The sequence below is a fragment of the Hyla sarda genome, chromosome 11 (assembly GCF_029499605.1).
Source record: "Hyla sarda isolate aHylSar1 chromosome 11, aHylSar1.hap1, whole genome shotgun sequence".
In the NCBI taxonomy this organism is placed as follows: Eukaryota; Metazoa; Chordata; class Amphibia; order Anura; family Hylidae; genus Hyla; species Hyla sarda.
In genome coordinates, this window is record NC_079199.1 from 41,854,766 (window position 1) to 41,869,302 (window position 14,537).

Consider the following 14,537-nt stretch of genomic DNA (forward strand, 5'->3'; position numbering starts at 1 on the left):
TGTGCGGCAGTCAGACTTCCACAGATCTTATATTGATAGTCCATTTATAAAGCCCACATAACACTTTCAAAATGGAGGTGTGTAAGCAAATATTTTTGATCAAGACTAATTACTGAGTTCAGTCTTTTTTGTCGCAGTTGCATTGGGACAATAAAAATAATGTATTGTGATGGTAAACAGTGTTTTGAATTGTCTAGATAAAACACTTGCTTGAAAAATTTTGCAAACTGGAGTGTCTAAAATTTTTTTTTTTTCTTCTTTCTTTTCTCTCACTTTAAGGATTCTGTGTCAACTGATGACATGTGGTAAATGTATCCGTTTAGCAATGGAGTTTACATCCATCCTCAATGAACATACAGCCCAACCTCAGTGATCCTTCTTAGCGTCCATCCTCAACTTTTTTTTTTTTCTTCATTTAAAGAAGGGAATATATGGGTGAGCGAGCTTGATGAAAAATAAAACTCCCATCAGTACAAATGCCCCCGAATATTGTACTGTTTTCCTGACACCCTTTCTCTACATACATTTATTTTTTTTTTTTGTAAAATCGAATTTTGTTGTACTTTCAGACAATACATGTTGTAAATCAGACTCCAGCAAATTCTGTTGTATGATTTTTTTTTTTTCCTTTTTGTAAAGTGCAATTGTCCTTGTACAAAATTGTCATATTTAATTATGGACTGCAAATTTCTCTAAAGGTTACAGGAGGTCTAGCTTGTTATGTGATGCAACCAGTTATCTAACCCTATCCGGTAATGTGATGGTTTTAGATTGGGCAAAAAGCAGCAACATAACCAGCTGGGGGTTCCTATTACATTGTTTATAGACTTGTAACTTTAGTGTACAGTATTTTTCAGGGTGAAGAGCCTTCAATTCTGACAGCTTTGATTTTTGGCTTGGACATATTTGATTACAGAATGTTCCTTTTTGATATTAAAATGTGACTGAATGCAGTCTTTATGAACAAATGTACCCACAATTTAAACATTCAGATCCATTAACAGGTAATCAGTTGTGTGTGTCGTTCGTGTGTTTTTGTTTTTTTCTTTAGTTTTTTCCCCTTTTTATAATAACTACACTAGCTGGGTCTGTTGCTGCTACAGAGAGTTTTGAATTCCATTTTATCAATAAAGCTTGATTTGACAAACACAATCATTAAAGAGTAATTTCTCGTCTGCCTTTTTGAAGATTGTGACAAGTGAAAAAATTGATTTACTAATACATATTGAAAGTGAAATATATTGGTGGACAGCATGCCACCCCACCTCCCGTTTCCTTTCATTACAATAATTACATTTTTCAACTTGACTGTATGTTAAAAGGTATTTCACGCAACAATATGTGTCATCCTGAAATTTGCCTGTGGTAAAATGAAGTCCTGATTGAATTCTTCATTTACCCCAGTTCATGATGGTGAAAGGTAGTGACTAAACAGTATTTGTGAATTGAAGTATGCAGCATGTCAATGTTTAATGACTAGTTTTGTACTACCCAATATGACTGTGACAGTACCTTTTGTAAGCCAAGCAAACTTTGTCCGTATAATAGACAAAGCTGCAGACTTGTGCACCTTTTTGTCCTTTATTGTAGTTTAAATCATTTTCTTTCCTTTTTTAATTTTTAGCCTTCGAAATTGTTGATCTCAAACTTCTTCCATTACAGTGCAGACAAAGGAAAACATTTGCAAGATTGTGTGAGTTCTGCAGAACCCATGTAGATGAAAAGTAGGAATTTATTAAAGTAATAGCGGAAAATTACTTAAGCTGGCCATACACATTTAGATACATTTTGGTCAAACCTACTGATTTTGGCAGGATTGGCTGACCATTTAATATATATGGACTCCTTCCAACTCTCCTCCAATAGCATATGGGGGGGTCGGTCAGTCATGTCCTTGCAACGTATGGACATTGTAGAAATAGCTATGTAATGATGGGAAGCTGTTTTGCCACTCAACCACCATTTTAGTTTTGCAGGTGCAACATGTTCATATTGGCCACAGATGAAGGCAACAGACAATGGGATTTCCCTACAGAGTTGTCTGTTGTGGCTTTAAATGCTCCTCTATTTTATTTGGTTTTGTTTTCTGTAACAATGTTTCTGGATCCACATCCTTAATCACTGAGGTGCTGAAATTTTCTGTTTTACCATTTTGTTTCCTTTGCAAGCATGAATGAAGAACATAGACACTTGTGTTTTTTGTTTTATTTTCTTTTTTTGCTCACCAAACAGTTCTTTTATTTAACTTCAAATAAAGACTGCAAAATGTTCCATTGTTGTACAGTGAAAAATGTTGTTGTAATCATGTTTTAAGTTTAGTGATTTATGTGCATGTGATCAGGAGGATAACGTATAACTGAATAATGTCTGAGTTCACTAGTAAATTATTTTTTCCTAGATTTATGAACCAGTGCAATTTTTTTCTTATCCAAATGTATCAGCCAATCATGTTACCTTTATCTAAAGGCGTAAAGTCACATGGCGGTTTGCACTATAAATATATACTGGAATTTATGGTAAAGTAGATCAGATGCAGTTTACTTACATGATACCAGCATATATAAGCACATTGTGGTCTCTCGAGTGAATTGCTACGTTTGCAATAATATACCATTTTTATTTTTATTTTTTTAAGGATTTTACATTTTAATGCAAGGGAGGGATGTTGAGTGAATGAGTTTTATTATAAACCATTTGAGAGAGTCCCTTTTAGTAACATTTAATCTACCTTTTTAAGGCCTTCATTTATGGCCAGTTTCCACTTCTACAGCCATCAAGCTGTTTGCTTCTGGCATGGTAGTAAAAATACTGGATGGAAACTGATACCATATTGTCTTGTAGCGGTTTCCTATTCATCTCCACAGTTTCTGTAGTAGAAAATGTGTAAGACTGACAACTGATGCCTATTTTTTTTTAAATCATTTGTTGGAACTCCTAATCACAGTGGTATTGATATACTGGTACATAGAGTAAGGAGCTTTAACCCCTTTAGGACTAGGCCCATTTTTGCCTTAAAGGGGTACTCCGGTGGAAAACATTTTATATATTTCTTTTTAAATCACCTGGTGCAAGAAAGTTACAGATTTGTAAATGACTTTTAAAAAATCTTTACCCTTCCAGTACTTTTTAGCAGCTGTATGCTACAGAGGAAATTCTTTACTTTCTGAATTTCTTTTTTGTGTTGTCCACAATGCTCTCTGCTGACACTTCCGCTGCTGGCGCTGTCCGTGTCAGGAACTGTCCAGAGTAGCATAGGAAAAGAATTTCCTCTAGCATACAGCTGCTAAAAAGTACCGGAAGGGTAAAGATTTTTTAATAAAAGTAATTTACAAATCTGTTTAACTTTCTGGCACCAGTTGATTTAAATAAAAAAAACAACAAAAAAAAAAATTTCCACCGGAGTACCCCTTTTAACCCCTTCAGGACGGAGCCCATTTTGGCCTTAAGGACCGGAGCGTTTTTTGCACATCTGACCACTGTCACTTTAAACATTAATAACTCTGGAATGATTTTAGTTATCATTCTGATTCCGAGATTGTTTTTTCGTGACATATTCTACTTTAACATAGTGGTAAATTTTTGTCGATACTTGCATCCTTTCTTGGCGAAAAATCCGTAAATTTGATGAAAAATTTGAAAATTTTGCATTTTTCTAACTTTGAAGCTCTCTGCTTGTAAGGAAAATGGATATTACGAATACATTTTTTTTTTGGTTCACATATACAATATGTCTACTTTATGTTTGCATCATAAAATTGATGAGTTTTTACTTTTGGAAGACACCAGAGGCTTTAAAGTTCAGCAGCAATTTTCCGATTTTTCACAAAATTTTCAAACTCAGTATTTTTCAGGGACCAGTTCAGGTTTGAAGTGGATTTGAAGGGTCTTCATATTAGAAATACCCCATAAATGACCCCATTATAAAAACTACACCCCCCAAAGTATTCAAAATGACATTCAGTCAGCGTTTTAACCCTTTAGGTGTTTCACACGAATAGCAGCAAAGTGAAGGAGAAAATTCACAATCTTCATTTTTTACACTTACATGTTCTTGTAGACCCAATTTTTGAATTTTTACAAGGGGTAAAAGGACACAATTTTTACTTGTATTTGTAGCCCAATTTCTCTCGAGTAAGCACATACCTCATATGTCTATGTAAAGTGTTCGGCGGGCGCAGTAGAGGGCTCAGAAGGGAAGGAGCGACAAGGGGATTTTGGAGAGTACGTTTTTCTGAAATGGTTTTTGGTGGGCATGTTACCTTTAGGAAGCCCCTATGGTGCCAGAACAGCAAAAAAAAAACACATGGCATACCATTTTGGAAACTAGACCCCTCGGGGAATGTAACATGGGATAAAGTGAACCTTAATACCCCACAGGTGTTTCACGACTTTTGCAAATGTAAAAAAAAAAAAAAATTTACCTAAAATGCTTGTTTTCCCAAAATTTTTTTATTTTTAAAAAGGGTAATAGCAGAAAATACCCCTAAAAATTTGAAGCCCAATTTCTCCCGATTCAGAAAACACCCCATATGGGGGTGAAAAGTGCTCTGCTGGCGCACTACAGGTCTCGCAAGAGAAGGAGTCACATTTGGCTTTTTGAAAGCAAATTTTGCTCTGGGGGCATGCCGCATTTAGGAAGCCCCTATGGTGCCAGGACAGCAAAAAAAAAACACATGGCATACCATTTTGGAAACTAGACCCCTCGGGGAACCGAACAAGGGGTAAAGTGAACCTTTATACCCCACAGGTGTTTCACGACTTTTGCATATGTAAAAACAAAATTTTTTTTTTTTTTACCTAAAATGCTTGTTTTCCCAAAAATTTGACATTTTTAAAAAGGGTAAAAGCAGAAAATACCCCCCAAAATTTGTAACACAATTTCACAATTTCTCCCGAGTACGGCGATACCCCATATGTGACCCTAAACTGTTGCCTTGAAATACGACAGGGCTCCAAAGTGAGAGCGCCATGCGCATTTGAGGCCTAAATTAGGGACTTGCATAGGGGTGGACATAGGGGTATTCTACGCCAGTGATTCCCAAACAGGGTGCCTCCAGCTGTTGCAAAACTCCCAGCATGCCTGGACAGTCAACGGCTGTCCGACAATACTGGGAGTTGTTTTGCAACAGCTGGAGGCTCCGTTCTGGAAACAGTGCCGTACCAGACGTTTTTCATTTTTATTGGGGAGGGGGGCTGTATAGGGGTATGTGTACACGTAGTGTTTTTTACTTTTTATTTTATTTTTTGTTAGTGTAGTGTTTTTAGGGTACAGTCGCACGGGCGGGGGTTCACAGTAGTTTCTCACTGGCAGTTTGAGTTGCAGCAGAAAGTTTGTGGCAGCTCAAACTTGCAGCCAGATACTTACTGTAATCCTCCGCCCATGTGAGTGTACCCTGTACGTTCACATTGGGGGGGACATCCAGCTGTTGCATAACTACAACTCCCAGCATGCCCGTTGGCTGTCGGTGACTGCTGAGAGTTGCAGTTTTGCAAGAACTGTAGGCACACTGGTTATGTATCACTGAGTTTGTGACCTAACTCAGTGTTTCACAACCAGTGTGCCTCCAGCTGTTGCAAAACTACAACTCCCAGCATGTATGGTGCATGGTGTACGGTGACTGCTGAGAGTTGTAGTTTGCAACAGCTGGAGGCACACCGGCCGTGAAACACTGAGTTAGGTAAAAAAAAAAAACTGACTTTCACAACCAGTGTGCCTTCAGCTGTTGCAAAACTACAACTCTCAGCAGTCACCGACAGCCAACGTTCAAAGGTTTTTCTAACCTTAAATAGTCCCCTATTTATCTCCTTAACGACGCAAGACGTATATTTACGTCCTGCGCCGGCTCACATGATAGAACGGGTTGGTCCTGGTGGCCATCAGCGGCCAGGACCTGTGGCTAATATTGGACACTGACGATCGCGGTGATGCCCAGTATTAACACTTCAAATGTGGCGACCAAAGTTGATTGCAGTGTCTGAAGTGAAAGGGGAAAACTTCCCAGCAGCTCAGTCGTTCTGTTTAGGACTGCCGCTGTGAATTTGCTGCGTCTCTAACAGCTTGCAGGACGCGAGGAGGATCCCTACTTATCTCCTCGCTGTCCGATCGGCGAATGACTGTTCCATGCCTTAGATTCAGGCAGGAGCAATCGAGTGGCAATAACACAGCTATTCCATGGCAGTGATTAGTGTAGGAAATCAGTGTGTACTATGTTATAGTCCCTTATGGGGGCTATAACATTGTAAAAAAAAAAAAAAAAAATTAAAGTGTTAATAAATGTGATTTTAATCCCTTCCCTAATAAGTCTGAATCACCCCCCGTTTCACATTATATATATTTTTATTTACATAACTTTTTTAAACATGTGGTATTGCTGTGTGCTTAAATGTCCGAACTATAAAAATATATGGTTAAATAAACCGCACCGTCAATGGCGTAAATGTAAAAAATTCCAATGTCCAAATTGCGTAATTTTGGTCACTTTTTATACAAAAAAAAGAATAAAAAGTGATCAGTAAGATCAAAACAAAAATGGTACCAATAAAAACTTCAGATCATGGTGCAAAAAATTAGCTCTCATACATAACCATATGCGGAAAAATAAGTTTATAGGGGGTTAGGAGAGCTCTATTCAATGAATGAAAAACCTTATTGTGCTAAAGTAAAAAAAAAAATAGTTATTGCAAGAAGTCTTAGTCAATGTGATGCTCCTTTAAACTCACCTGGGGGCAAGCAACAGGTGTGGGCAAAATAAAATTCACACCTGAAAGCAGATAAAAATTAGAGAAGTTCACTTAGTCTTTGCATTGTGTGAAGAGGAGAAAATAACTGTTGATATTTTTCCACAATTTTGGTTCTCAAGTCCTCAAGTTCAAGGTGACAAGTCCATCTCCAGAGATCTAGATTTGCCTTTGTCCACAGTGCGCAACATTATCAAGAAGTTTACTACCCATGGCACTGTAGCTAATCTCCCTGGGTGTGGACGGAAGTGAAAAATTGAAAGTTGTCAATGCAGGGTAGTCCGGATGGTGGATAAGCAGGCCCAAACAAGTTCCAAAGATATTCAAGCTGTCCTTCATGCTCAGGGAGCGTCAGTATCAGCACAAACTATCTGTCGACCTTTAAATGAAATGAAAAGCTATTGCAGGAGAGCCAGGAGGACCCCACTGCTGACAGAGACATAAAAAAGCAACTACTACATTTTGCCAAAATGAACTTGAGTAAGCCAAAATCCTTTTGGGAAAACGTCTTGTGGATAGATGAGATTAAGATAGAGCTTTTTGGTAAAGCACATCATTCTACCGAAAACAGAATGAAAACAGAATTCTGTTTACCAAAAACAGAATGAGGCCTACAAACAAAAGAGCACAGTACCTACAGTGAAATATGGTGGAGGTTCAATGATGTTTTATGAGGATAAACTTGAAAGAAAACCCTTGTAGAATGGCGCTGAGGCTCCCTCAGATTGATTAGAATGGACCAGGTTATTGTTAAAAGGTTCACAGTGGAACCGTTTTAGTAAATAAAAAAAATTAGATGACACATTTTGAGATGTGCCCTCCCTTCCTTAGATCAGAATGCTTGCAAGTTTACATACATCCACATAAATACATAAAAAATGCCAAAGTACAAAATAGGGGGCGTGGCTAGTGACATCATAACATATACATACATCATTACATCATATACATAAATCATTATTTTCAATATACTAATGTTGCACAGTATTATTTGGTTCATACATCATGTGTTTAATAGTGACAAATCAGAGAAATTTGCCTAGTATAATACTTTTCTTTTGAGTAGTCCACCCTTTCACACATATGGTGGAGCGTAAGCCCGGAAGTGCTTGTCTGTCAGTGAATACTAGCACACGGCGGCTTCCGAACGCATCCCGGCACCCAGTTGCCTGGGACGCGTTGCTATGCGTGGCGATCACGTGACTGTGCACGTAGCAGTCAGCACAGATCGCAAGATGTATACATTGCAATCTGTGCTGACAGGTCACAGTGGAGCTGACAGCCGCTGTGATGCATAAGGCTGTGGACTGCTGGAGCTCCTCGATAAGGTACAGGCAGATATATAGGTCTGTGCACATCTTATAGGGGAGCTGATAGTTGTTAGACACTGAGGGCCAAAAGCACCTGTGCGGTGTGTACACTTTCGATGTGTGGATATATGAATAGCGGGCAGAAGCGTCAGGCTGCCAGAGGTGTGGTCCAATGAGTATATCAGTGTGTATATACACAATTATATAGAAATGAATATATATAAATATTCACAGACAAATAGACTGAATAAAAGATAGGCATAAATATAGACTAAATGCACATAAACGAGAGTAAATGCCCATATAAGCACATAAAAGGCAGTGGGATTACAATACTAAAGCTCAGAATATTAAAGTAGTACATGCAGTACTCCTAGAAGGTAGTGAGGATCAATTACAAGGAATAGGGACATAATAGTACATGTAAGTACAGCTGTTAATCCGTGTAAAATAGAATAAAAAGGTGAGTTATACATATAAAAAGGGAATAAAAGACTGAGATGACCAGTGGATCATAGGGAGCACTCAATAAGTTTGTTCAAACCAGACGGGACCAGGGTCTGTAATTTATAGATCAAGTAGTCTTTGCATCTGCGAAGGGTATTAAAACGCTGAGGGTTATCCTTTGGTATACTCTCAATTGGGGTTACAGTAATGCAGTTAAAATCCTGTTTGTGGTTCTGGGTCATTCTACCCACATATTGGGTACCACAGGCACAATCCAGAAGATAGACTACATATTGCGTGGAGCAGTTGAGGAGGGTATTAATTTGAAATGTCTCGCCAGTGCTTCAGGAGACAAATGATTTAAGCAGGATGATTAATGCTGTAGCAACACTTACAGCGTGCATGGCCACATTTGGAGGCTCCGGTAGTGGACAGAAAAGTAGCGGTGGAGTTTTTTTTTGTTGTTTTGAGTCGTCTGGATGCTATGATGTTGCGTAATGTTCTCGCCCCCCTAAAGATGATACTAGGTTTGGCAGGGAGTGAATCTCGCAGGAAGGGGTCACTTAGAACAATGGGCCAGTGCTTCAGTAGAATCTCCTGGATGTGCCTGTGTTCCCGAGTGTAGGGGGTAATAAAATTGGTGGTCCACCTATTAGTGGTCCAGCTGGTTCCTGTAACCCAGAAGGCTCAGCAGCGACTCCACATTTACGAGTACCCGATTATCACTGAGGTGAAAGGCCCTTTTTACTCTTTTCGAAGGTGAGCGGCCAGCTATATGGTTCTTGGGCCTATCTCTGGACCCCACTGCTCCTGTTGCGATGGGTAATGCACTAGGCGTCGGTATCGGTCTCTTTCTTTTTTCTCCTTTAACAGATTCTCAATGATGTTTTATGGTCGTTTTGCTGTCTCTGGCACTGGGTGCCTTGAATGTGTGCAAGGCATCATGAAATCTGAGGATTGCCAATGGATTTTGGGTCCCACTGTACAGCCCAGTGTCAGAAAGCTGGGTTTGCGTCCGAGATCTTGGGTCTTCCAGCAGGACAATAACATAGTAACATTGTTCATAAGGTCGAAAAAAGACCAGAGTCCATCAAGTTCAACCTATAACCCTAATGAGTCCCTACTAGTTGATATAGATCTAGAATCCATAACATGTAATGTTATTATTCTCCAAAAATGCATCCAGCCCCCTTTTTTAAATTCTTTTACAGTGTTCACCATGACCACCTCCTCTGGCAGAGAATTCCACAGTCTCGCTGCTTTTACAGTAAAGAACCCCCGTCTGTGCTGGTGTAGGAACCTTCTTTCCTCTAGACGTAGAGGATGCCACCTTGTTATAGATAGTCCTTGGTATAAATAGATCATGGGGGAGATCTCTGTATGGTCCCCTGATATATTTATACATTATACGTTCTTAGGTCGCCCCTAAGCCTTCTATTTTCTAAACTAAATTACCCCAATTCTGATAATCTTTCTGGGTATTGTAGTCCTCCCATTCCCCATATTAATCTGGTTGCCAGTCTTTGAACCCTCTCCAGCTCCACTATATCTTTCTTGTACACTGGTGTCCAGTACTGTACACAGTATTCCATGTGTGGTCTGACTAGTGATTTGTACAGTGGTAGAATTATTTCCTTGTCGTGAACATCTATGCCCCTATTGATGCACCCCATGATTTTATTTGCCTTGGCAGTAGCTGCCCAACACTGGTCACTACAGCTAAATTGACTATTAAAGACTCCCAAGTCCTTTTCCACATCAGTCGTCCCAAGTGTTCTCCCATTTAATATATAATCCTAGCCCGTATTTTTCTTCCCCATGTGCATTACCTTACATTTATCAGTGTTGAACCTTATCTGCCACTTCCCAGCCCAAACCTCCAACCTATCCAGATCCATTTGTAACAGTGCACTGTCCTCTATTGTGTTTACCGCTTTAGAGTTTAGTATCATCTGCAAAGATTGCTACTTTACAATTCTACTCCTCTACAAGGTTATAAATGAATTTGTGGTGGGGTTACATGTACCGTGAGTAGAGTACCACTTGCATGAATAATTAGGCCTGGGGTGTGCCTGGGTGTCTGTGAAGGGTATCCTAAAGAAGGGGGATATCCTGAGAGTGACTGGAGAAAAAAAAAAGGGGGGAGGGAGGGTGGGGACACCTTGCATGCTGACTCCTCCCACAAATTAGGTTAACTAACCTCCACTTGTGGTCGGGTTACGTGTACCGTGAGTAGAGTACTACTTGCATGAATAATTAGACCTGGGGTGTGCCTGGATGGCCGTGAAGGGTATCCTAAAGAAGGGGCAAAAAATACCTCAGGTAATACATGAATTAATGGTTAAGCATAACCTACGTCATATGAACCCAAGATAACAGACAAAACTCTCCAGTTAACAGCTGGAGGTTGGAATGTGTCAATGGAAAAGAGTGATAAGAGTGCCCTAACTTACTTAACATCTAAGTGATAACTGACAAAGAGAAGCCCCTACCCAGAAGCTGGCTCAGCTGTTATGGAGCCGATGCCAAGATAGAATTTCTGTATATACCACTTGACACTACTGGACCCATAGCGTCTACCAGAATGGTACTACCAGGGTTTGCATGGATAAAGGTAACCCAAGTGTCAAATATAGAAAATGTTGAAGTGCTAGATAGACAGAAGGTACAATGAGTTGGTTAGAAAAGTGGCCAAAACACAGACGTCAGTAGGTATTTAGATAGGTAGTGCAGGAAGAGGAAGATTTGAAAAGTGTCCCGGGCTACACATATAAGTAATCCTATTGAACCACGCCATACCTAAAGTGACAACAACAGACCCGCATAGACAAAACATAAAAGTATATAACATACATAACCTGAGGTTTCGTGTACCAGTAAGGGTGGGTTCACACTACGTTTTGTCCCATACGGGAGCGCATACGGCAGGAGGGAGCTAAAAGCTCGCGCTCCCGTATGTAACCGTATGCGCTCCCGTATGCCATTCACTTCAATGAGCCGACCGGAGTGAAACGTTCGGTCCGGTCGGCTCATTTTTGCGCCGTATGCGCTTTTACAACCGGACCTAAAACCGTGGTTGACCACGGTTTTAGGTCCGGTTGTAAAAGCGCATACGGCGCAAAAATGAGCCGACCGGACCGAACGTTTCACTCCGGTCGGCTCATTGAAGTGAATGGCATACGGGAGCGCATACGGTCACATACGGGAGCGCGAGGTTTTAGCTCCCTCCTGCCGTATGCGCTCCCGTATGGGACAAAACGTAGTGTGAACCCAGCCTTAGGCAGTCTCCTTATACCTGCAAGCATAAAGAAGATTATTACTGCTGCGCCCTGAGGCTTATCGCAAAAGAAAATATACATGACCAGCAGGTTACAAAGACCGATAAGGGCAAATTTCCCCATAGGTACACGCATGAGAAGACATGAACAAGCTGAACCCCACATCAAAGAACTTAACACTAAGACGTGTACAACTAAGACCACAATCAGACGCAAAGTAACATAAGAGGAAGATAGAGATGGCAACAACATGAGGCCCGTGGACTGTAAAGGCATGTAAAGAGACGGCTTAAAACTTACCTAGAATGGCGAGGTCGAACTGACTGTAACAAGGTGTATGTAATGACCAGAAAGGAAACTATATTGTTGAAGCTTTACGGATTGACGACAGCAATCAGTCTCCAACCACACCGAACATATAGCGCTAAGAGGTAAAACAACCTAGTGTACATAATGTAAGCTGAAACAAAAGAGCTGAATCAACAGAAAGGGACAATAAACTATGAAACGTACACTGTAAGGAACTGTATGCTTATTACCTTGTAGGGAACCATATGTATTTCCCACTGTAGGGAACCGTTAATGTTGAAGCATGGTATCTCACTTGAAGTAACATAAGCACTGTATAACAAGCTATCTGCCTCTAACAGGGGCGTATATAACATTCAAAAGAAAACAAGAGGCTCATGGATTGATGATACAATCTGCCCTAAATGAGAACATTTGTAATGTACAAAGGAATGACAACGATATGAGGCTCGAGGATTGTCTGGCAGCCTATGTCTCACGGGAGCGTGTGTCGTACGAAAGGCATGTAAAGTGACGACTTAAAGCTTACCTGGAACTGCGAGGTCAAACTGGCTGTAACAAGGCGTGTTTAATGACCAGAAAGGAAACTATAAAGATGAGGCTTTATGGATTGATGACAGCAATCAGCCTCCAACCACACCGAATGTATAGCGCTAATGTTACGCCGAGCGCTCCGGGTTCCCGCTCCTCCCCAGAGCGCTCGCAGCGTTCTCTTATTCACAGCGCCCCGGTCAGACCTGCTGACCGGGTGCGCTGCGATATTGCTCCCAGCCGGGATGCGATCCGCGATGCGGGACGCTCCCGCTCGCGATGCGCATCTCGGCTCCCGTACCTGATTGGCGCAGCAGGCCTAATCAGTATCCTCACCTGTGCACTCCCTACTTATACCTCACTTCCCCTGCACTCCCTCGCCGGTTCTTGTTGCCGTTGTGCCAGTGAAAGCGTTTCCTTGTGTGTTCCTAGCCTGTCTTCCAGACCTCCTGCCGTTGCCCCTGACTACGATCCTTGCTGCCTGCCCTGACCTTCTGCTACGTCCGACCTTGCTCTTGTCTACTCCCTTGTACGGCGCTTATCTCAGCAGTCAGAGAGGTTGAGCCGTTGCTGGTGGATACGACCTGGTTGCTACCGCCGCTGCAAGACCATCCCGCTTTGCGGCGGGCTCTGGTGAATACCAGTAGCAACTTAGAACCGGTCCACCGACACGGTCCACGCCAATCCCTCTCTGGCACAGATAAATGGACCCAGATAAACTATCTGCCGTATTGGATTGGCCACGCCCCTCCGGACTCCGTGCTATCCAACGTTTTTTGGGGTTCGCCAATTATTACAGACAATTTATTCCACACTTTTCCACTATTGTGGCTCCTATCGTGGCTCTAACCAAGAAAAACGCCAATCCTAAGTCCTGGTCTCCTCAAGCGTAAGACGCATTTAAACATCTCAAGTCTGCCTTTTCTTCTGCTCCCGTACTCTCCAGACCTGACCCATCTAAACCCTTCTTATTGGAGGTAGACGCCTCCTTTGTGGGAGCTGGAGCAGTTCTTCTACAAAAAAAATTCTTCCGGGCATGCTGTTACTTGTGGGGTTTTTTCTAGGACCTTCTCTCCGGCGGAGAAAAACTACTCCATTGGTGATCGAGAATTACTGGCCATAAAGTTGTCGCTTGAGGAATGGAGGCACCTGCTGGAGGGATCCAAATATCCAGTTATTATATACACTGACCACAAGAATCTCTCTTATCTCCAGTCTGCCCAACGACTGAACCCTCGCCAGGCTAGGTGGTCGTTGTTCTTTGCCCGTTTTAACTTTGAAATTCATTTTCGCCCTGCTGACAAGAACATTAGGGCCGATGCCCTCTCTCGTTCTTCAGATGCCTCTGAAGTGGAAGCCTCCCTGCAACACATCATTCCTCCGGACTGTCTGATCTCCACTTCTCCAGCTTCCATCAGACAAACTCCTCCAGGGAAGACCTTCGTTTCTCCACGCCAGCGCCTCGGGATTCTCAAGTGGGGACACTCCTCCCACCTCGCAGGCCATGCTGGCATCAAAAAATCCATCCAACTCATCTCTCGATTATATAGGTGGCCTACCCTGGAGACTGATGTTGTTGATTTCGTGCAGGCTTGTACTGTCTGTGCCCGGGATAAGACCCCCCGCCAGAAGCCTGCTGGTCTCCTTCATCCTCTGCCTGTTCCTGAACAACCTTGGTCACAGATTGGTATGGACTTTATTACTGACTTGCCTTTATCCCATGGCAACACAGTTGTTTGGGTGGTCGTTGATCGATTCTCCAAGATGGCACATTTTATCCCTCTTCCAGGCCTTCCTTCGGCGCCTCAGCTGGCAAGCAATTTTTTATACACATTTTTCGCCTTCACGGGTTGCCCACGCATATCGTCTCGGATAGAGGCGTTCAATTTGTGTCTAAATTCTGGAGGGCCCTCTGTAAGCAGCT

General features: G+C 41.7%; 1 protein-coding gene across 1 annotated transcript in view; it reads left to right on the top strand.

The window, feature by feature from the left end:
* The window catches only part of PPM1A (protein phosphatase, Mg2+/Mn2+ dependent 1A), a 47,836-nt gene extending 45,437 nt beyond the window's left edge, over positions 1 to 2,399 (top strand). Inside the window, exon 6 of the mRNA XM_056547369.1 lies at positions 280 to 2,399. Coding sequence (XP_056403344.1) covers positions 280 to 309 — 30 coding nt within the window. The 3' untranslated portion in view covers positions 310 to 2,399. The remainder of the gene's footprint in view (positions 1 to 279) is intronic.
* Positions 2,400 to 14,537: the final 12,138 nt, after the last annotated feature.